Source organism: Brachyhypopomus gauderio, chromosome 18 (assembly GCF_052324685.1).
Source record: "Brachyhypopomus gauderio isolate BG-103 chromosome 18, BGAUD_0.2, whole genome shotgun sequence".
Classification (NCBI taxonomy): Eukaryota; Metazoa; Chordata; class Actinopteri; order Gymnotiformes; family Hypopomidae; genus Brachyhypopomus; species Brachyhypopomus gauderio.
Window position 1 is genome coordinate 16,109,777 of NC_135228.1, and position 24,795 is coordinate 16,134,571.

Consider the following 24,795-nt stretch of genomic DNA (forward strand, 5'->3'; position numbering starts at 1 on the left):
CTGATGGAGTCCAGTGTTTATGGACACACAGAGAGAGTGACACAAAATATCACAGTAAAGTTCAAAACATATGCAAAATACAAATTTTATTCAGGATCAGCATTCATAAAGAAACATCTAAACATGTAGTCTAGCAAAGTAATATACAATAAATTAACACAGACAAAAAAAACATATAAGTTCCATAGAATTTGTTTTCTAAAACATATTTCAGATTAAAACGTATATATCACATATAATTAAAAACTATCTCAATCATATTCTGATCTCCTAAACCTGTTTAAATCAGTATAACCATCAAATATACATATTGGTAATTTTGTGATATTTACAAAATAATGTCAGTCATGGAATATGAATCATCATACTTCAAAACAGTTTTGTATGGAAAAGGCAATAAAGAAATACAATAGTTAATCGGGTCTCAGTGTATTTGCAGATTGGTTGAGAAAATCCAGCCGTATCAATTTTAAGGCTCACATCAAGATTGCTCACCTTTTGAAGCATTATGTCAAATGCACTCAAACTCTGTCTCAGATAAGAATGACAGTGGTTCATTAATCATACTCTGCTTATAATGCCACCTAAGGAATCCAACCAAGTGCATTTTCCTTGCGTTTCCATAAACATATACATTTACACATAGTTATATGAACAGAAAGCTTGAACTCTAGTTTTCTTCAGTGTTAAATCTGAACTATTCCTGGGTGCTAGGGAGGCTTTTAATGTACGGAATGTTTTGTGCTTTTAATAAAACATGTGATACATTATCCTAATATGCATATCTTATCCATTGTCAACAGCATATATCTATTGCTTTTACAATCTCTAAATCTCTATCATCCTCCATTTAGGAATTGACCCAAGATTTTGTAAATGTACAGGCAAAATTTCAAGTTCAGCAGCATCTTTAGTGGGGAAACCTGCAAAACGTTACGCATGGTCTTTCATTTGTATGTTTACAGTGTGTGCAATTCTAATGTCTAAAGCCATCTTAGAGACAGCTCAATATATATTTCAACTCCTGTGTCTGTCCTCTTCAATGTGCTGTGACGTTGTTCCATATCCAGAGCCTGTTTTTAATTTCACACAGTGGTCCTGGTCTCTCTTTGCTGTTCTTTCACAAGTGTCCCTGTCAAGAATTACAGTAAATCTAATTATACAGTGCCCAGTGTACAGACTGATAAAACACATAGAAACGTTGATAGAATTACATGCACGCGCGCACACACACACACACACACACACACACACACACACACACACACACACACACACACACACACACACACACACACAGAAAATAATGTCTTACATCTGCTGAGTGGCTCAGCTTGTCAAAGCGAAACTTCAGACTGGATCTGGGGGAGTTCTTATTCTTGAAATCTTCTCATTAGGAAAGAATAAAACAACACAGATTAGGATTGTCTCTACAAACAACAAATTCAGAGTCCACTGAAGAGTAACTCTAATCCAACAGAAAAAGTATTTTTCTTTATGTGTATTAGATTACCCGTTGGACTGTGACACATAATAACAGGAGTTCCAGAACCTTCTGCTCCCAGAATGGAGCTACACAGATTATTCTGGAGAGAAAAAAATATGCATAGAAAACATTAAATTCTTTATCATTATTCTTTCAAGCAGAGTTCAAACAACACAGATAACTTCTCCGATAATCTGTAGAGCACCTTTATGTTTCTGCGATGTGCAATGTCTTGTGAATGAACAAAATACCTGCATAACATGTTTAACTAGCATATTTTACTCATCACTGCCTACAATCTCTGCCTACGCACACCCATGTCTACAGTCCCACTCACAGGGTCGCCGTCCTCAACAGTGTCTCCGTTTCCCACTGCACTGCGGAAGCTGCTAGAGCAGGAAGAGGAGTGGGAGATAGCAGGACGCACACGGCAGTCCTTCACCTTCACAGCCGCCTCTCTTCCACGTGATGGGGAGAGAAAATATATATTTTATACATTAAGAAGTGCAACCGAATGCAAAACACAAGTCTACCACAAATATATATAAAAAAAGATTCATGGTGAATAAGATATGCAGATATATTCAAAATTATAGTGAAGTACAAATGGTTTCCAGAGAAACTGGATATATAAAGGAATGTATGTAAAAGATAGGAAACAGTACTTTTCTTTACTCAAGTAGATCTCTGGAGAGCTGGGGTTTGATGACATCTCTTGAGGGAGGTGACCACTGTCTAGACTCCTCTGATCACAAAGCACACTAGAATAATATGAACACAGCAGAACATGTAACTCAGTAGGGTTAGCACCGTATTTCACCACAGCTGAGTGCATGGGGTTTGTAACACTCTTTAGAGTTGCTGCGTCTGTCCGAGTGGGTGCAGGTGTTTTGCTGCATGTCGGTGGGTCGTACCTGCGCACCAAGCGCTCAGGCGGCCCATCCATGCTGACGTTCAGCCTGGGGAAGAACCCAGAGCGTCTTTTCACCGGGCTCTTCAGAGGGGACTTGGCGCTACCTGATACTGGAGACTACGAGTACAACAAATGAATGAATAAATGATGGGCAGTGGCAAAGTTCTACCTGTCGAACTTTAACAAACAAGTGCCACTGTTGCCACCTTGACGTATGCTTGAATGTGCAAGGCCACGCCTGTCGTGCTCACCGTGTTCTTAGCACACTCAGCATTGCTATGGGTGAGGCCCGCTCCACTCAGACTGGTGGGCACTCCCCCTCCCCCTGTGGAGGGGCGGCCATGCTTCTGAGAGCCCACCATCGTTTCCATGGAGTGACTGCGCACACGCATTGCCCGCTGAGAGAATGACACAGGGAAGGTCATGGAGACTGGAGCACCTTTCTCTCAGAACTGAAGATGGCAAGTCAAAGCTGCTTAGAATTACTGAAGCACGTTGCGTCATTAGCTAGTCCTGAGAGAGAGAGCCATCAAAGCACGGTGGCTGTTGGTAATCAAACAGCCTGTTTGGAAGGGACAACCTTGATGGACTCCAGTATCCCCCCGTGGCTTCCATTTTCCACCCGCTCATCTTCGTTGCCTTGACCAAGCATGGCCTGAGACTGTTTGTGTAACTCATTATGGAGGTGATCGAGCAATGCTGCTCGTGTTCTCTCCTGATGTACACACGCACACACACACACACACACACACACACACACACACACACACACACACACACACACACACACTCATGTAAGGCAGGCACACACGCAAATGACACTTTCATTTAAGTATGAATTTGTTTATAAAATCTTTAGACTAGCTGTAATTTTACAGTTTTATTTCAGATTTCAGGCTGCAATGTCACTGTTCATTTAATACTTTTACCTCAAGCTTAGAAAATCGTTCGGACCGGTAGCAGGCTAGTTCTGCATTGATCATTTTTGTCAGCAGAAACTCTCTAAACTCCGGCCCCTGTGGATGGACACAATAAGACAGGACACAGAGCTATCAGTGTAATTGGCATTCAGGAATGACCCTAACACAAAATCCTCCAAAATGGAGTCACAGGAGCCTGACCAGCATACTATATTTTACCTTTTTGAAAACTGGTGGGTTTGGGAGAGGAGGGCCAAACTGTGGCACATCGTTTCGTGCTGTTACAGAGACCTGTAACACATCTTTCCTTTTAGCCAACAAACAAGTGGATTTTAGAATAAACATTAAGTCTGGGGTGTAAAGGAACGTCCTATAATTTCAGGCTAGTGTAATTTGGTATGTATCATTTATTTAAGCTCAGTCTGTCAGTTGTCTGGAAAATATAAGTGGTGCTCTACCTTGTACGTGGTGTGGTCTGTACCGGGATTCTCCACCTGGATGAGGATGTAGGCATGGAGGAAGTTGGAGGCGATCATGTCAGGCACGAATGGCGTGGCTTCCTCCTGGAACACTGCTGCCACGATGTCATTTCCTATGTGTCTTTTCCTCTGAAGCTATGAGTGAGACAACAGAGTCACGCTGAATGTAAAATATATTTCACCCCAATTAAATATCATTATTTACTTTAATTCAACAGCTGACTGTTTAGATAACTGCAGTGTTTTATGAAAAACTGTTGAGTAACTTCATATGCTTTCAGAAATGAACGGCTGTAATTGCAAACAGCAGCAATCGTATATGTCAGTGTTTGGGCTAAACCTCTACCTGTTGTGCATCTCCTTCTGCATAGGGCAGCTTTGTAGAGACATGGAACATGAGCTCCTGTCCTCTGAACACAGTGTAGACTGACTGAGAGCCTGTCTGCCCATGACGAACATCCAGACCACCTCGAAACCTACAAAGGACAGTCAAAGGTCAATGAGCCATTTTCATTCTTAAGTAGGTTCCTTACCTCACCAGCTACAAACTGCATGTTTAACAGATCTCTGAGCACCTGAACACATCTCACACTTTTGAATATCACATTTTGAATTTTTCTTTTGGCTACTCTCACTCCTACTGTAGACTTCACCACTGTCGCGTGACGTTCATACATACATCCTCCAGCACTCTTACACACGTTTCTGCTACGTCCTCATGCGGTATCACCCCTCCTCTTTTGGCACCACATAATATGTCCTTGTGTATACTTCTGCATCAAAATGTTCAGTACAAACATGGCATGAAACCACGCCGCAGCGCAATAAACCTCACATCTCGTCCTAATCTCGCTTCCACCACACATAGCCTCTTGCTCCGCCTGACAAATTCATGCTAACATACATTATTTTTAACCATTACAAATTCAACCATTTAATTTTTCATTTTAATATAAATGTTTCCTTCTGATAGTGATGTTCTTGGCCTCTCTCCTCCTTGACAGTCTCTCTCACCCTTTAAAATCTTGCAGCTCTACACAATCACCAAGCAGCTCGAGAAACTCTCTGAAGGCAGGAGTCTCCTCGCTGTTCCTGAACAGCTCCTCCTCTGATGTCTGCATGGAACACAGAAAATAATTTAGAGCAAAAATATTTAAGGGAGGGGAGCTCAAAGAAATATACAAAGATGTCATGAATGGCAAACAAAAAATCACTGCAACAAAAGTGAGTAAAATGAGAACCTCAACAAGGAAATGATTTGTTCTCAATCACCATGATGGAGTCGTGTGTTTGCAAAGGCCCACAATGCAGTGCACACTTTAATTTCTAGAATCTGACTCAATTGCACATATACTCACTTACACTTATACTCACTTACACATACCTGGCCAAACGTCTGGTAGATAACACCGAACTTGAAGGTGTTGTTAAGCTCATGCTCATCGTAACTCACTATTAGGTGAGACCCCTGTAAAATAAGAACAGGGATCAAGCAAACACACCACTAATAATGAAAGTGTTTATTAGAAGTAGGATAATCGAAACCCCTAAAATTGCAAATACTTTACCAAGCTTTTAAATTATTCAGTGCCTTAAATGTTACTTGGTGATCCTGTCAGAGTTTTCCACTCAAAGCAGTAATTTTTAGAGTAAGGATTTTGCCGTAGAATATTTGTGGTTAGCAAGAAATGGTAGCAATTCCTTTTTGTAAATCATCGTCTAACCATACAAAATTGGTATGACATCTTTAAATTTAAATCTGTTGTCTAAGGTCACAGGTTTTCATCCACTGAACTTACCTTAGGGTACAACACAGGGCTGAATTTCAGGCCAACAATATCTCCACAAAGTAGCTACAAAAAGAGGCAGCAACAGTACTGAAATCCATCATGGTTCACTGAGCTCAATTCAAACCAGTGCTTAATTCAGTGTAAGATAGCATGGCAATAACTTAAGCAAGCAATTGCTGGCGTGAAAATGAATTTTAATAATTAGAACAAAAATCACACTAAAGTATTCTGCCTAAAACGTATGTGTCATTAAATATATGTACAAATGAAAGCCTTTCACAGCAGTGTGACCATCACCTTGACTAACTGAGGGATATTGGGCAGCTCATTCAGATCTACGAGAGAGATCCTGTCATAAATAGTCTTTGATGCAGTCCTGAGGGAAGGAAAGAGCCAGACAAATGCCCAGAATGTAATACAGATGCAATCTTAGTAACTCCAGATTTCACTGCACGTGCCACATCTGCACCACACGGGGTCTGTTACCTCAGAATGATGTGCAGGTTCTCCTGATCCTTTGTCTCTTCGTGTCTGAGGGACAGTATGAGGTTGCCATGGTTACTAGCTGTGCAATTGAAGTTGAGGTGTTCCTGTGAAAGGGTGAATCAGTAATCATTTCACAGTCACTCACATCTGTCCAAACAGTTAGCTGTAGAGAGAGGTTTCTTTGTCTCAACCCTAATATCTCATCTCCAAAATGTCCCCTTTGAAATAAAATACATCACACCATATCTCAATCACCCATATTTGCTGATAGATTATCTGCACTGGGCCTTTTCTTTTTCTTTACAGAGGAACGAAGTGTGGTGGCTAGGAATATATGATCAATGTGTTATTTATTTATATGATTATTATTTATTATTTATTTATATGATATTTATTGTCTGCTGATGAGTATGAAACGATTCTAATCATGAGAAGCAACGATCGTGGCACAGTGCTCAATGGGAACAGGAAACAAAACGCAGTGAGGATTCATACGCCGAGGCTTCAGAGGACAAACAGTGTGCTGATATCTTAAAGAGGTCACAGAAAGCCAGCACTCCTACCCTGATTTAATTGCTTAAAGGAGTTCAGCTCCATTTTTAATAACGACTGCCTTGTGTGATTTCCCCTCTTGCTTATGCTACCTTCTTCCCTCTATTAGGTGTGCTAATTAGGCACCAGGTGTGTTTTCTTCCTCCAGCTACTCCAATCTGGTGTTTCTCCAGATGTACAAGAGGTGCTTACTTTGCCAAGAAAGTGCTTCCGGTAGGCTTGTATGGCATAGTTACTCTCCAGCCTGTATCCAAACTCGCCTCCCAGATTTTCTCCCTCTCCGTCCCCATCATGATAATAACTGGTCTCCCATGAGTGTGGGTTCAGTGCTGGGCTATCGGTGTCTTCGATCCAGTAACCCCCAGACTGTGGCTGGATGACCTGAGGGAATGGTGCCCCTTGTTCAAGCACCTAAGACACAGTAAGACATAAAAACAACTCTTAAATGAAAATTAAATAAATGATTCAGAAAAGACTCAGGAAAGGGCATTTATCAGTTTAAACATAGAAAAGGTATTTATAATTAAGAAAACATTGTGGTTAAAAGCACGGACGTAATTTGGGGGGGAAGGGGGGTGTCCCCCCCACTTTTTTAATAGCCGGTTTTGGTTCCTCCCAGTTTTTACGGTTAAAACCAAATATTTAAATAGCAACAAATCCATGCCCCCCCCCCCCCCCCCCCCCCACCAATTTTTCAAAAGCCGGTTTTGATCCCCTGCAGTTTTTACGGTAAAAAAAACCCCAAATATTTAAATAGCGATGAATGAAGCGCTAGGACCATGCAGAAAACAACCGCTCCGAGTTCTGTGGCGCAAGACCCCGCACCCCAGTTCTCAAGCCATTTGTGTCCCCCCCACCTATGAAATCAAAATTACGTCCATGGTTAAAAGTGCTTAAAATTAGATTGATTTACCTGTTCTATGCTTGGGTTGGGAATATAGTCATCCTGTAGAAATAAAAACATCTTTCAAAAATGTTATTCATGTTATTCTCACAACACATGTTCAACACAAATACTCTCACATACTTTCAAACACACACACATGCACACACACACACAGTCTTAGGACTTAAGGTTCACAGGCACAAAAGGCCAACCAGACACACTTACACATACACTGTAATCACAATTATGTAGAGACAAAATGAATTGATAATGTGGGCGGGATGCTACAAGCTGATGACCATTTCCTTGATAGATGATTAGTTTCCTCCAGAGAGTGATGAAACACACACACATGTACTTAAGAAAAATGACTTTTGTCAAGATACTAATGGATTTGAGCAAGTGAAACGACACATATTAGGCCAGGGAGACACTTTAGTGTTGTGGTAGTGTCATTCATGGTAATCTTAAAGTGTTAGAAACTAACCCTAAAACTAACCTTTTCCAATAGTAGTAGTGAGCCATCTAATAATTTGCCAAAGAAGTCAATGTAATGTGACATGACAATTTGTAAATAGCTAAAAAACCATCTTTGCACTAATGCAACCATCATCTAAAGTGTAGCCCTGGGCGTGGAGCTCATGCTCTGCAGACCTTTACCCTCTGCAGGTCAGGCTTCATCTCATCCACCTCAGACACCTGCTAAGGGTCAAGGTCAAAAGGTCAACTTATAGGAACTCATGAAAATCAAGCTGAGAGACTGAGCATTGACTGATTGGGATTTGAGAGCTGTACATAAGCTGTAAAGTTTTTACTATCAGTGTCACGGTCATGGGATCTACTCTAGTGAGTCTGCATTATTACAGCATTCTTACTGGCAAAAAAAATCTGAAACTGGCAATTCAAATGTTTTATTCCTTACTTCCATCTTCTCCAGTGAATCAAAGAATTGTGTAGTCTGTGGAGAAGAAAATATTTACGATCATTTATGAAGTCGCAACAGAACAGCAACATGGTTAGGCCTAATTGACCCAATGTGTGAAACATGAAGTAGTAACAAACTAGACTCTGGGACCACAGAACACCACAGTGGTATTTATTTAACTGCCTCCAGCTGTGCCTGCAGTGTAAAGGCACAGGGAGTCAGAAGACACGTGGAGACTCTCTTATACCTTCATGGCCGCGGGTGCAGTTCTCGGAGGAGATGGTGGGCTGTCTGCCAGGGGGACACCAGAGATGGTCAGCAACTCCTGCTTCCTGTAAGGTAACATTATCATCATACACTCTTACCTAAAATAACATTCCATCCCAAACTGTTTCCAGTGGTCAAGCCATAAAAATAGAAAATGCTTGATAGAGAAGCACATAGAGACAATGCTTGATATTTTAATATTATACCCATTGCAAGGCCTAAACCATGAACCTGTATCCAGACCATCTCCTCTTACGCAATATTAAATAACCTCACTGCATCATCATATAGTTCATTAAAAAGGACAGGACTCGTTTTGGTTAGCTGTTATTTGGGCAGACCTCTTGAGAGTCTGAGGAAGCCTGGTATTAATTTTTTGCAGCTTTGCCCCTTTCATAACGATGAACAAGCGAGGGTTAGAGAGAGAGCGAGAGAGAGAGAGAGAGAGAGAGAGAGAGAGTTTGATGGAGGGAGGAAAGATAGAGTGTGTTTGATGGAGAGCGAGAGAAAGTGAGAGAAATGAACATGTCTAAAAATACCCACCCAATCCTTCATAAGTTCTCTGTAGAGCTTATGAATAGATCCCAGGGATCCATCAACTCTCATACTTATTAGGTAGCCAGTGACATATCATTCGTTATATTTAACATAGGAGAGGACTGCCATAACTCTAGCCTTAGACATAACTGATTAAACATTTGGGTAATGCAAATACATTGCCACATAAACAGCAAAACAGCAAGGACATAGAAATGCTTTGGCAAACCCATCTATAATACAAAGCCATAAATACCAACAAGAACTATATTAAAGAAATACTACTTGAAAACACACGTACTGTCAGTTCCCCAGTTTCAACATGACCAGAAAAAAACTTGTTTAAAGTGACTTGTGCAATAATATAATCTTTATTGTCTCACAAAGACAAAAATTAGGTGAAATTCAGGTTTGATGTTCTCCATTAACTTCAGACTGTTGCTTCATCAAACTCCAAGTTAGTTCCCAGAGTACAAGTGTGTGAAAATAGTATTGTGTCCACAGGGGTTTTTCAAAAGGCAAGGGAAAAGCTAACAAATGCTATGTCCACTGCACATCACTGTGATTAATTAAAAAGGTTTGGATAATAATCCTGTATGTTTAATGGATGTGCATTTTAGGTGATTATTCCTGAAGGTAAAAATTACAAATCTAATCTAGACATGGCACACACTGTATATATATATATATATATATATATATATATATAGTGTGTGTGTGTGTGTATATATATATATACATATACAAATTATGAATTACAAATTGATGTAAACTCCAATAGCATTCAAGAACAGATTTTCAGGTAAAACATTCAAGACATTGCAAGCTGCAGGTGTAAGAATAGTTTATATTGTCTACATTAACTTTGGCGCCTAAGAAATACAATTCTTCTGCAGGCTGATAAACTGTCAACATTTATCTGCTCTTCTCCTCTGACATACAACAGAGGGAAGTGGAACAGATGTGAGGGCATGCACTTTATGCCCAGCTCCCCCCAGCCACCCCCCAACCCTCCACAGCCCCCCACTACCCCTCCACCCCACCCCCTCACCCCCCACAGTGTCCCCAGTGCCCTACCTCTCCACCCAGCTCCCCCCGCCACTTGCCCTGTTAGCAGGCTCACCCACCGCCAGCTGTCTGTGGTCTGGAGATGCTCCCTTTCTCTGCGCTGTCTGCGGGAGCGGTGCAGGAGCCCGATGAGCGCCACAGCCGCCCGGATCCCCGCTCGCTTCGCGCGGACCCTGGACCTGAACTCAGACATCGGTTCAGCCTCTAGTTCCCAGCCGTAGTCTCAGGCTCAGTCAGGCTTCTCATGTTACAGTGGCACCGGCTGCCAAATCTGCATCGTCACTATTCCACTATGTCCTGAGATGCACGGAGACCTCCTGTGTGTGTGTGTGTGTGTGTGTGTGTGTGTCTGAGCCTCCTTCACCGCACCCCCCCCCCCCCCCACCTCAGCTCTCTCGCACTCTCTCTCTCTCACTTGCTTTGTCTCTGTTTGTCTCATGCCCTCCCCAACCCTCCCTTTTAGCTGACGTTTTACTGCACACCTATCTCTCCAACTTATCATGGTGTGCTAGGCTAGAGTGTTTAACCTCTGCTGTTTTCCTCTGACTTGCAATAAATTTCCAAGCTGTGTCCACATCACACATTTGTTTAGATTCTCCCTTCAGCACATTTTTGTCCCACATGTTTCATCTCTCTTTGTCACGTGATAGGCTCTTCGTTTCTCCTTCTCTCTCTCTCTCCCTTTTTTCCTTCCGCCACCCAGCTCACTCACTGTGCTATGAGGGCAGACTGTGCCTCTTTCAACTTTTGCCCCTTTTGGATTCGCTAATCCCTTACTCCTCATTTCTTATCAAACGCAATCTGAATCCCCTATCCCACCAGCTTTAGGTGAAATTGGTGTATCTCTCTCTCTCTCTCTCTCTCTCTCTCTCACACACACACACACACACACATATATATATATATATATATATATATATATATATATATATATATATATATATATATATATATATATATATATATATATATATATACCTTCCCAGTGAGAAAAAAAAATTTTATGATGATTTTGAAAGCATAACAGAAAGTGTAGAGGGTCTGAGCATGTCTACTGCTGTACATACTGCATACAGAAGGCTGGGATTCAGTCCCTCGGTCAGACTACTAACAGCAGTAAGAGTCCTTGTGCAAGATTCCTAATGTTACAATTCATCTCCCTCTGACACATGAACGAAAGTCATGCTGGCCATTGCCCAGATTAAAAAGGTCTGCTTAGAATTTTGAAGAACTGGGATCATTTGTATGGCCAGTGGGCTACTGGAACAAACCCTAGATGGACAACATGAATCTAAAGGGCTTGTAATACAGCAGTACATTCAAAGAAATGACATGACCAGAACAAGAGAAGTACGGATGAAGCAAAAGCCTTCATCCACTCTGGAAGATAATGCAGTTACTCACACAGCATTCAAACCATGAATCAACACCTCATATCACATCTGGAAATGGATGACACAAAGGGAGGATGTCACTGCACAGGTAGAGCACCCGCTGTATCTGAGAAAGAGCAGTCAGAATGCAACTGGAGCTCTGGAGTTCTAGAATGTACCGTGGACATGTGTGTAGCGCTCCGGCAGTGGGCATGTGGATCATGGCTAAGCTATCGCCTGGCGGCCATCGCTGTAGGCTCCCCCGACTCAATGACCAGCTGCCATCAGTGTGCTAACAGATATGAAGGCAGCAGTAAGCACAATGTCAGTCATCAGTATGTCAGAATCCAATAATCTGGTGTATGCCACTCACACATTGGAACTGTGAGCATATCTGTTATTCCATGTTGGTGGGTGACGCACACAAAAATAAAGAGATTCATCCTAACGTATAATTTACGAAATGAGAGAATCCGATGGTGAATGGAGGCTGCTCAAAAGCACACGTCAATGTTCAAGATACTACACTTAAAAAAAAACCAGTGATGACTTGCAAGGAAATTGCCAATTTGATACTACTTTGGTACCCGCTGTTTATCTAGGTTTACTACATGCAACAGCAACCAGTCCTAGTTCTTCAGATGATGACTATACTGTGGGCAAAGCCACTCTTTTAACAGTAATGCTCTTTAATCAGGACAACAGCAATTGCTTTAACTCCGTTATGAGGAGTTAAAAGACCTGGGCATTGAGACTTGGTCAGTGACACCTTCTATGGAGACACCTTCAATAGACATCTGCTGTTGTCCTTTAATAAATAATCAACAAAAAATTAAAAAGGCAAAAATGTAACTGCATGTTGTCAAACATATTTAAACATTAACATATTTATGGTTCTGTGTTTAGCTCACAGCCAGCATCCCAGAATCCAAGTATGTTCTGTATATGGACCATAAGGGGGTTCTGGATGTGCAGATGCTGTGGTCCAGGAAAGACAGTACTGGTTATGAGAGGACAATCACAGGAGGTGAAAGACAGCCAGCTGGATGTGTGAATCCCACTGAAGAGAACAAATTGGAGGGAAAATGATTCAACGTAATTTCCAATTCCACATGGCGAAGTGTGTAATTCTGAAAGCACAATGGTGCGCAGGCAGAAATGTTATGTGTTAATGCAGTTCTCAAAATGACATCAAATTTTCAGTTGTGGATAATGGCTGCACTGAAAGAGGATGTGCAAGAGTGCTGCTGCATGAAGCTGATTCATTCCAAATTCATCTACATGGAGTATTGAATATTTATTCATACTGAACATTTATTTAAATGTATTTTTGGAAAAGTTTCACCTGTTTCAATAAAGCTGTGCTCTAGACACCTGTTGGGAAAGTCAGAGAGAAATCAATAGGCACTGAGTGCTGGAGGTTAAATGAAGTGTACTGTGCTGTAGGGGGAGCGGAGAGCTTCATTACGACTGCTCATTCCAGCAGAGAGACAGAGGAAGGCAGAGCCTCACTCTCCTTCTGTCATAAGGATGAACAGCTGAGGTAAATGGAGACATGACCACAGCCATGTGTTTAGTATGCAGGGCCACGGTTGATTCTCCCTCTTTCTCTCTCTCTCTCTCACATGAACACACACACACACACACACACACACACACACACACACACACACACACAAACACGATGGACAGACCAGCCTCCTGCTGTTTCTCTCTCATATACAAACGCATGCACATGCAGACACACACTTACACACACACACATGCACAGACATACACAGACACACACACACACACAGACACACACACACACACACACACACACACACACACACACACACACACACACACACACACACACACACACACACACACAGTCATACACAGACACGCACATTTACACACAAACACTCGCCAAGCTTTCAGTCACTATGACGTAGACCTTTGATTGCACAGCTCTCTGTTACGTAAACAGCGTGCTCAGTAGTGGAACTGGCAGATCTAACCATATCGTTTCCCACATTTTGTTGATGTTCAAACCTTTCTCATCCTTTTCTCTGCACAGGCTTTCATTTCCACCTTTAGAAGTGCCAGTCTCTGCACACACCCACTGCAGCCTGATTTACAAGGTTGACCTACAATCCCATTCCAACAGTACCACATCTGTTCACCTGTTCTCTCGCTGACCTTTTGCTGCATGTAATTGCCTCTGTTTCTCTGTGCCTTTTATGCGTTAGGGGCTGAGAGTTAGCAATGCATCTGAATAAGTAATAGCATCTAACTGCACACGTCTCCTACATTGTTCTGAGGACAGCAAGGCAAAAATCATGTATTTATACAAAAAAATGTTATCCACAAAATTGCTTCTACATATCTATTTGCATTACTTAACTACTGCAAAAGTCCAAAGGTCACCTGCCTGACTCCATGGTGAGAGAGGGAGCGAGAAAGAGAGAAGCACAAAACAGGGAAAGAGGGAGTGAAGGAGTGAGTAAGACTGACATATGGAGAGAGAGGTAGAGGAAGAAGGAGAGGAGAGAGAGAGACAGGGAAAGTAAAGGATGTGAAAAGCTAAAATACAGTCAGCATAAAAGACCAAGATGCAAAAGAAATGTTAGAACAGCAAAACACTAGAACTTGCACACTGTGTCTTTAGCAGCTGTACGATGTTTTTGCCACGTCAGCATACAAGTCTAAGGAGCAAAGTAAATAGCAAGAAAAGAAGGGAGAAATCTTCACTTTGACACAAAATGCCCTTAGGTTAGTCAACAGCACCAAGCTTCCTTCGTATATGAGCCACACAGCACCACCTTAGGGAAATTCAGTTTCATTACATTTACTTCTCTGTACCATCCAGACTTAAGAAAGCATTCTGGCTCATCTCTATAAAGGACCATCGAGGATCAGAGTGTATATAACCAGTCTACTGTTAAACTATTAGCATGTTTCAGACTGCACCATTTCAATAAAACTACTAGAATATTTGTTAGTGTGGTTTGAGGTCCCTCTTCTGGTGACACGCTGGTAGTAAACACTACAGCTGGTGTTTTATAGGAAAAAAAACAAGGATGTTTTCACCTTTCATTTTTATATTTGTATATTGTGTTTCAACACATTTTAATATTCAGGACTGTACACATTGGAAAGCTGAGAAACCTGATCTAAACAATGAACGGATGCAGTTAATACATAAACCACAGCATACGACACAGGCAAATTTGATGTGCTGATATATAGTCAAATATCCTCTTTACCAAATAGACCGACACAATGGTATATGTAGTCAGTGAATACATAAGTCATTTGTGCCTGTATTTGCATGATCAGGAAAATAAGAAAACATTTCGTGTTAGTATGGTACAGGGGAACTTTTCAAATAAATGATATGCACTTTGCAAATATTATAGACCAATATGTACTAACATAGACTAATATGCACCACTATTTGGTACTATGTACCAAAACAACTACCCTTAAAGTATTTTAGGGTAGGCTTACTGTAATAAGCAGAAGTATTAAGTCAAAGGTAAGACAAATAATTTAAGAAAATCAGTAAATCTCAAAGTGATAAAATAAAATTCCTGCTGTGTGATGTTGACTGTGCCACTGCCGGAAACACTGTAGCGGTGTTGCTTTGCTCCTTGACAGAGCAGTCCTGACTTCAAGCTACACATCCATTTTTCATCAGAAGAAAGTGCCACCATCACCCCGCGTCTACAGGACTAGAGGGAGGCAGGGAGGGAGTGAGGGCGAGTGAGAGATGAGTGGAGTGGTAGATGAGTGGTAGAGTGGAAGAGAAGGCTGCCATTGCTGAGGAGAAGAAATGAGGAGAAGCCTAGAATTAAATGCATGGCCACAGCGCTAAAAGAGTGTGTATGTGTGTGTGTGTGTGTGTGTGTGTGTGTGTGTGTGTGGAGGGGGGGGGGGGGGGGTTGAGTATCAGAGCCTGGAGAGAACATATTCAGGACATGCAGGAGAGAGTGCTCATGCTTTACTGGAGAGCACACTAAGGATTTACTGGAGACAGCACACTAGGAATATATTACGGAAAGCACACTATGGCTATACCACAGAAAGCACACTAGGAATATATTACGCAAAGCACACTATGGCTATACCACAGAAAGCACACTAGGAATATATTACGGAAAGCACACTAGGGATATACCACAGAAAGCACACTAGGAATATATTACGGAAAGCACACTATGGCTATACCACAGAAAGCACACTAGGAATATATTACGGAAAGCACACTAGGGATATACCACAGAAAACACACTAGGAATATATTACGGAAAGCACACTAGAGCTATACGACAGAAAGCACACTAGGGCTTTACTGGAGACAGCACACTAGGGATATACCACAGAAACACACTGGGAATATATTACAGAAAGCACACTATGGCTATACCACAGAAAGCACACTATGGCTATACCACAGAAAGCACACTAGGAATATATTACGGAAAGCACACTAGGGATATACCACAGAAAGCACACTAGGAATATATTACGGAAAGCACACTATGGCTATACCCCAGAAAGCACACTAGGAATATATTACGGAAAGCACACTAGGGCTATACCACAGAAAGCACACTAGGGCTTTACTGGAGACAGCACACTGGGGCTATACCATAGACAGCACAGTAAGGATTTATTAGGGTGAGCGCTCTAAGGCTTTGGTCTAGGGAAGTACACTAAAGCTTTAGTATTGAGAATTAAACCATTTTTTTGCTATAAGTAGTGTGAATTTAATTGCTGAACATACATTAAGACACTGTGTCTGAGGTAAGAATATTTTCAATGTCTTGTCTTGAATTTCTTGTATGTTTATTTGTCATATAATTCGTTTGTATGACAAACACGTTAGTGCACCAAATTGTTTGCACATTCATGATGATTGCAAACCTACATATTACACACCTCAATGATCCCTTATAAGGCTAAGCAATCTTCCCCATTTGTTCTGAAGTGTAACTTATTATCATGCCATCTACAGTTAAAGAGGAACTTTCCTGTTCTCAGAGATCAGTACACAGAAAAGCACATCATTAGAAGTAAACTTTGGAACTGAAAAAGTCAGGAAATGTGAATGAAATGTCACGCAATTCATGTGGAAATTCAATCTCCATACCATAACTGACACATATGATTGATGATTGATATGATTGTATTATGCTGTAAAAAGGAAGGAGGTCCATGAATAAATATTAATATGAAAATGACTTTAAGTGACAAACATTTGAATAAAATCTATAGACACAGGAGCTATGTGGACATCAGGCCTTAGCAGTTCAGATTCAATTGCCATACGGGTAAAAACTTGAGCACTAGCATCAAAAGGGACAATTGCAACATATTACATCAGTATTCATTTTTGTACTCAGCCTGGCAATTTAAAAGCTGTTTAAATAAATGGACAGCTATCTCTCCAGAGGCACATCACATACATCGGTTTTGCAAAATACTTAAAGTTCTTCATAAATTATTTTTAGTAGTTTATAACAAACCTTAGTTTAGTATAAATTACTTTTAGTAGTTTCTGACCTACTAGCTAAAAACCTAGTGAGGTTTTCTAATATAACATTCATTATACAGCTTTCTGTTTAACATTAGGGTACTTATCCTTTACATTTGCAAAGGTGTTAGTAGAACTTGAATTTCAAGTTTTTTTGTCATGGGAAAATATCCACACAAGAGAAACTAATACAATGTCAGCGCTGGCATAATACAATGACAACACACACACTAATTGTGATGTAGTCAGCAATGTGCATGCTAAATATATATACCAAGTGAACATACCAGGATCTTCGAAGCATGTTTGCTCTGCTACAGGAAATTGACAGGTCATCTCTTGCTTACTAAAACCAGATGGAACACAACGAGAGATGTGCTCATGACAGTTACTGATTACACAGCTGTAACGCCCTGGTCTGGGTGACACACCAGTACAACACACTTCACTGTGTTGTGTTTGTATGGGGGAATGGAATGAGGAAGGTGAGTGGGGGAGCAGGATGAGGAGAGAGGACGTTAATGGGCCGCCGTGCCCACAGAGAGGATGGACACCACAGATAGGTTGAGAGGTTGTAGAAATGAGGCAACTAAACAGAGCATGTGATGCTGAGGGTACATAAACTTGATCTTGGAAACATTTCAGTAAATCATGAAACAAACCTAACAGCACAGATGAATTCAGATATCATTAATGAAAAATCTCATACACACACACACACACACACACACACACACACACACACACATAGACACATACACAGACCCATGTGCGTATAGAGCTTTTGACAGTCATTTGCTTGGCTAAAATAAGCTGAGTGGAAGGTCGGATGTGTCAATGAAGATTTGCTAGTGCAGCCACAGTGATTTCCTTGAAGTGCTAATGGGTACACTGACACAATCTAATTTGCCTCCAAGGCAAGCACTACATGTCTCATGCCATGATCGTATCGGTTTATCCTTTACCAATCCAGTCTTCTTAGATCAGAGGTCGTTGGTGCAAGATATATAAAGAGCTACTTAATACAAACAGAACAAAAAAAGCATATTGCATGAAAATTCTGTTTAGGTGGACTTGGAACTAGAAAACCTGGAAATGTATTGCAGTCATGCAGTTATGGCCTGGTGGTTAGGGAACTGGTCTTGTGACCGGAGGGTCGTGAGTTCGATTCCCAGACCTGAGGCCATGACTAAGGGCGTACTCACACTAGGTATGGTTTGCTGGTTCCGTGCTGAGGCCTGGTTACCCCCCACTCCCCCGCCGGCCTGCACTCACACTGGCTTCATCAAGCCGGCCCGAGCATGCTTATATCACATCACATCAACGCCACTTTATTTGGAAAAAAAATGCGCTCGCACAAAACTATGGAGTTCCCAATTCTCTTTTTATTGTATTTTTGGAGTTGTTTTGGGAGTGCAGAAACACGGTGCAAGCACAGATTTATCGATTATTTGTCATTTGCCGCTATGACTGTTTAACGTGAGCGTCGCATCACTGATGTCATGTTTGAGTTCCGGAAAAATGAACCAATCACAAAAGGCACCAAGCGGGCCCGGGCACGGATAGCGCTCACACTAGAAGCGAACCGTGCCCGAGTCCACGCGAATCGTGCCCTGGCCCACCTCTTCAAGTGGGCCCGGGCACGGTTAACTGGGCCGGGCCCGGGCACGGTTGGAGCGATCACACTATCACAGACCTATCACAGGATCACAGACCCTAGTGTGAGTACACCCTAGGTGCCCCTGAGCAAGGCCCTTAACCCTCAATTGCTCACTTGTATAAAAATGAGATTTATATAGATTTATATAAAAATGAAATTTAAGTTGCTCTGGATAAGGGCGTCTGTAAAATGTAATGTATTGGACAGACACAATCTATGTATATTATGTAAGTGCGCTGTTCTTTAGCTGTACTGTAACCCCCCCACACTTGGCCCCCAGAACAGTTCACAGCTTTGCGGGGGAGAATAAACACAGCAGGTGAAGAGCAAGATGTGGAGATGCCACCTGTTTGCATAGTAACTGGCAAATTGAGTCTCCCTGACTCTCAGTTGCATGTTGCGGTCAACACTTGTTAGACAAAAATCAGTGAGTCTTCCCAATAACGGCTAAATCTGAGCTCGGATTCAAGTGGGATTATCGCAGCTTTTTCTTCCCTCTGTGTACACATTTTGTGTTGTTTTAAAGATCTGGTTAGCAAACGAGCACGTCTCCAGATTGCCTGGCTCATGGCTTTAATAAATACCGGTTCCCGGACAACAAAAAAAACACACAGGGTGCAGGAGAAGCCTCGCCACAGGTTAACAGTGTTCACCTTGCCAATAGAAGTGCTATAAATAGAAACACATCCTACGTCTGCTCTTTCTTGAGCATCCTAGGGCACACAGACGCACCACACAGCTGAACAGCCTCTGTCTTTCATCATGCTGGGGGTTGGGGGTGGTGAGAGGCCAGCACCTACTATGAAACACTGCATCATTTCCATGTGTATGACTGTTAATTGTCATGTAGTCATAACCTCAATCAGATTGTGGTAAATGGCTTAGTGTGTGCAGTGCTGAAAAAAGAGAGGATATTAGTGGTTGAAAAATGAGACTTTACAAACCATGGCGCTGTGGCCAGGAAGAAAATGCAGCAACGCAGGCACTCTAACAAGACCTTTGTTTGCATTATTCTTCTGTGTGGCTGGCCATTAATCCATGTCTTTACCAACAAAGGTAAACTAATAGACAATTCTGTATCATCACACTGTGTGCGTAGAAGATGTTCATATTACTCACCGATTTCGAAGAGCAGCGATGGTTGATTTGTCAATCCTGTATTTGGAGGGAAAGAAGTGATTTTAGGACTAGGTATGAAACTTAAAAACGGTACATTGGATGGATAATCTAGCATGCCTCATGTTCTACACAGGTTTGGCTTTCTGGGCTTCAGCACAACCAATTAAACTGATTGGATCATTATCAAGCCTTTCAGAACTTTTGACGGTTGTGTTAGCAGCAAGAAAACAATAATGTGCAATGTATGGGGTCAGTAGGACTGCAATCAAGAACGTGATAGAAATTTATATTGACAAAAGCTGTGGGCAAAAAAGGTATTGTCTTTGGTTTTTCCTTCCATACAGAAATTAATTGCAACAAAATGCAACAACTTAGTAACAATAAACTGGTGAAGATTTTGAAGCTTGATAACCCAATATCAGGTGTGCCTGCCTAAGGAGAATACTGCCCCGGGTATATGGTGAGCTGTGTGCATGCCTTTAGAAGGATTAGTGCAGGAAGCTAGCCTGCACAAACCCGAACAGAGCAGCATGGGTCTCAGCAAAAGGAAACATTTCTGATGGCCCAAACAGTGAGTTCAAGGTAGTGGGAGTCAAAAAGTAGTGGAAGATGGAAGATGCTAGAGGAACAATGAGACTGAGAAAATGTGAGAGAGAGGGAGAGAGAGAGAGAGAGAGAGAGAGAGAGAGAGAGAGAGAGAGAGAGAGAGAGAGAGAGAGAGAGAGAGAGAAGCAGCAAAAAATGTCTTGGTGGAAATATAAAATATTGCAGATGGTAAAGTGGGATTAATTATTTAAATCTTTCAAACATACTTTAAATTGTCATCTGGTTTATAGCTAATATTTGATAAATCCTTAATATGATAACATTGAATAGATGTGCAATTAGTTTTTGTACATCTGTCCGGGTAAGTGAAAAATCTTATGAGTAATGCTCTCTCTCTCTCTGTGTGTCTGTGTGTGTGTGTGCACGCATGCGTGTGTGTTTGACTAGGGTAAGGTTGGTTGTGTCTGGTTGTGTTTTGTGTCAGTGTGGGGCCTGTGGTTTGGCTGGGTGTGGTGGGGATGTGGGTAAAAGTGAGAGAGGAAGGGTGTGTGTGCGAGTGTGACAGATTTTCCCACAGCATGCAAAAAGCTGACATATAGAGATTCCATAAACAGAGCATGTTGGCTGTGTTCTGAAAGAAACACAAAGTGCTCATTTTTATTCTGCAAACTAGTAGCAATTAGTACTGGGGCAACAATGCAGTATTCAGACGTACTGTGTGAGTACACCTCTCTGAGTGTTCAGCTTTGTTCTCTGGACACTTATTCTATTTTGATAATGAACTGACCTAGATTTAAGTAAGCAGCTAAAATGCAAAACTAAGCTGTGCAACGCATGAAGCATGTGCTTCTCAAAGACCTACAGTAACTTGCTTGATGGCAAAGGTATCAAATATAAATTGGAAAGTACATTCAGTGGAGGTGGTGGCAGTCTTAACTTCTGAACATCTTCCTTTTAATTTCTGAAGGTGATCTCTCTCTCTCTCACACACACACACACACACACACCCTAACACCCAAACATCAGCAATGTGTAATGAGTAATGCATCTGAAGAGGGTTTAAAAATAACCTCTTTTAGAAGACAGTAGGTAAAGTTTGTAAAGAAGTTATACAGAAATACAGAGAGAGAGAGAGGGAGAGAGATAATGGTAGTGGATGAGTGAGAGAGAGTGAAATATGTGCTAAAGCAAAAAAGGTCCTATTTCAGCACCACTATCATAAATAAAGCATTCACCCTTATAACACTGACTGAAACAAGCACACTCAATATTTCAGTACACATGGCCACATGTACATTGATCTTACCCACAAGGAATGATAAAGTCACAACTACTAAAGTGTAAATACAGGTAGAGTATGTTACACATACAGCGGGTTTAGTGCACATGTAACATACCGGCATACTGACACACTGGACTATTTACAGTTAAAACAGTGAGAACAGAATAAGGAAACAAAATATACATAAATAAAGGTCAATAAGGTCAAATGTAGCTATTTTAAAATGAAAGTCAGAGAGCAGAGTTAAAACAGAAGTAAAAAACAGAGAAATTAAGGAAAAGTGATACATGTGTCTAGGGGATGGAAGATTAGGAATAGTGCTAATATCTCTTAAAATATTTCTGGTTTCTGAGTTATTAACTAGTCTGATTGAATAAAGCACGAGCTAAAACAATGGGTGTGCCAAACTGAACAGAATGTCTAGAACACTTGATTAGTCAGAGCATGACACAGTGTATCTGGCACATTACCTGGCAAAAGATACACTCAGTAGTCAGTACATTCAATGTAGCTTTAGAAACTGCATCAGCTGTTGCCTGATGTTGAAAACTAATTCTGACTAAAACTAACACTGATTGCACTTTTCACTTCATTGGTCTTCATTACACTCAACCAAGCAACCTTTACTGATATTTGCTAGGTAAACAGCATATTCATTCCCAAATATCTGTCACATAGAAAATCACATTAGTTTTAACTAATCTAATATAGACATCATTTTTTGATATAATTATTTGCTTTATATGATAGTTCAGGAGGTACGTTTGTGTTTGTGCATGTGAGAGAACAGTTTCATTTTGTGTTGCATCACCAGGAGAAATAATCTGACGTGCTACACAAACAGCCGGAGCTGTACAGTCAGCCCTGTGAAGTAATCACCCAGAATGGCACTAACATACTTATATTTCACTTCAGAAAGATTAGTGTGGCTGTGCACACACATTTGTGTTTCTTTACAAAAATCATGTGCCCAGAAATTTTACTAATGTCCTCATCTTTTTAAAGTAAACATTTGTGTGCACGTTTGGTTTTATTTAAAAAGAAGCATCCAGCCTTAAAAATGTTTGATAGGGTTTCAGCCTCACACATCCCTACTGAATTCCTCAAAGTATTAGCTTGTTAAAACTCACCTGGCAGTGCCCTTGGCTAAAGATGCTCAGGGTTTCATTATGGGAGCATATCAGTGATAAACAAATGCACGCTTCCACAAAGCAATGAAATTTCTTATTTAAATAATGTACAGATACTCTTTTCCCATCCCACATACATGAGCACACACTCACTTACATGCACACACACACACACACACACACACACACACACACACACAGTCATACTCTAGCTAGCACACATCTAGCAGCTGCTCCTGCTCCATGTGGGGGACCTACCATCCGAATCCTCCAAAAGACACGCTCCTCTTTCTCCTCAGCATGTTCGGTCTTTTCCCGCTCTGTCAGTCCCTCTTTCTCTCTCCCTCTTCCTCCCTCTGTAAATGCACGTCTCAAACTGTTTCAATTACACTCCCCCCTTTTTCTCCCACCGTCTCTCCCCTCCTCTCTTCTGTGTGTGCGCGTGTGTATATGTATAGTATAATCCGTCTCTCTCTCTCTCTCTCTCTCTCTCTCTCTCTCTCTGACAGTTCTTGATCCCTGCACCTGTTTGGCTGTGCCCTGTCACTTCAGCGCTCCACTCCACACACGCTGAGCGTTGAGTGGGGACAGGAAGGAAGAGTGGGGAGTGCTACTGGAGGTGGGGCTGCACACAGTCATTTCACCACCTCTCTGCCTTTTCTTCGTGAGCATATATGTGTCACAACTGTTTTCACTCAAAACGTCAACTTTCTCCAGCCATGCTTAGCCTCGAAAAATAAACAGACGGCCATGTTATGATTTCAAAACCAAAAATGTTTGTCTATATAGAAAAATAGCACTGGTTATGGTAATTTTAGCTATAAAGAAAAACATTGATCACGATATCAAGACTGTCACAAAAGTCCATAACCCAAAGAATTTATTTCTTTGTATTTTGGATTTGCTTTTCATATCACCACTGCATGCAGATAAATACACAAATAAACAAACAAATAAATGACTACATGGCTCATTTTCAAGCCAAAGAATATTCAAAGCTAAATGTCTGTCTTGACTGTATACAGTATACAGTGATTTAAATAAAAAGTATTTTTTAATCACAAAATAGTCCACTGTTTATAAGAACTAACAGGTTTTTTTTCTTGATCATTAAACCCCAGCAATGAGTCTGAAGACATATAGCCTGATATTTTGCTATAAAAACCCACTAGTGCCTCCAGGTGGTGTGAGACTTCATAACCAAGCAAATAGTCAGGAATGAAGCACGATAACCCAGATGTAATTTCCCCCACAACACATGATATAATGATATATTACTTAAAAAAAATAACTTTTACATTTACAGAAATTTGCAAATTTATCCAGAACAAAGTTACCAGGTACATTCTGAAGCAACATTTATTTTGGTCTTCAGGTGCAGGTCCTTGGCTTTTATGTGTGCAAAAAGGAACGCTGGGTTTGAACCTGTGTGGGGAGAAACCATTGGATTTAAGGGGGAGGAAATAATTAGAGGAGGGGCAAAGGGCGAAAAGAAAAAGGAGGAAAAAAATACAGGTTTGATACTATCAACATACATCCTATCAAATGTTTTTTTTTATGATTTGGTCGACTACCCCCCAGGTTTTAGCACCAGACTGGTCACATTGCTCTTGCACATGATAATCAGATAAGTGCTGGGTGTTCTCCTCTTTGGCCACTTGCTTTTGACACAGAGAGCATGTAATACAGGCACTCTCACTGATCTTAAGCAGATGTGGGGCTGAACTGATGGATGCAGAGATGAGATACGCTCCGTCTCTGACCCTGTCTGCTCACCTCCTGGTCTGGCCTGGGCGGCAGATCCTGTCAGCTGGTCTCTAGCAGTAGATGCGCTTGACTAACCTGCTGC

The 24,795-nt window shown here is 41.3% G+C and overlaps 1 protein-coding gene across 7 annotated transcripts; it reads right to left on the minus strand.

Annotated features, from left to right (window-relative positions):
- Window positions 1–103: 103 nt before the first annotated feature.
- Window positions 104–23,606, minus strand: rap1gap2b (RAP1 GTPase activating protein 2b). 7 transcript variants are annotated; one of them, XM_076980077.1, is made up of 24 exons: window positions 23,205–23,606; window positions 19,989–20,024; window positions 8,685–8,769; window positions 8,435–8,470; window positions 8,167–8,214; window positions 7,540–7,572; window positions 6,819–7,037; window positions 6,075–6,178; window positions 5,886–5,964; window positions 5,598–5,651; window positions 5,183–5,266; window positions 4,813–4,913; window positions 4,145–4,274; window positions 3,778–3,933; window positions 3,539–3,610; window positions 3,329–3,415; window positions 2,980–3,114; window positions 2,651–2,797; window positions 2,401–2,516; window positions 2,152–2,247; window positions 1,824–1,944; window positions 1,514–1,586; window positions 1,316–1,386; window positions 104–1,132 (listed from the first exon to the last, which is right to left on the minus strand). In XM_076980077.1, the coding sequence occupies exons 1-24, from the start codon at window positions 23,246–23,248 to the stop codon at window positions 1,121–1,123; spliced, it is 2,139 nt and encodes a 712-aa protein (XP_076836192.1). In that variant the 5' UTR covers window positions 23,249–23,606; the 3' UTR covers window positions 104–1,120. The 7 variants fall into 7 exon arrangements, with proteins under 7 accessions (XP_076836192.1, XP_076836193.1, XP_076836194.1 ...); XM_076980078.1 differs by lacking the exon at window positions 8,167–8,214 and having other exon boundaries at window positions 23,205–23,602; XM_076980079.1 differs by lacking the exons at window positions 19,989–20,024; window positions 23,205–23,606 and adding an exon at window positions 17,497–17,609.
- Between the last annotated feature and the right edge of the window lie 1,189 nt (window positions 23,607–24,795).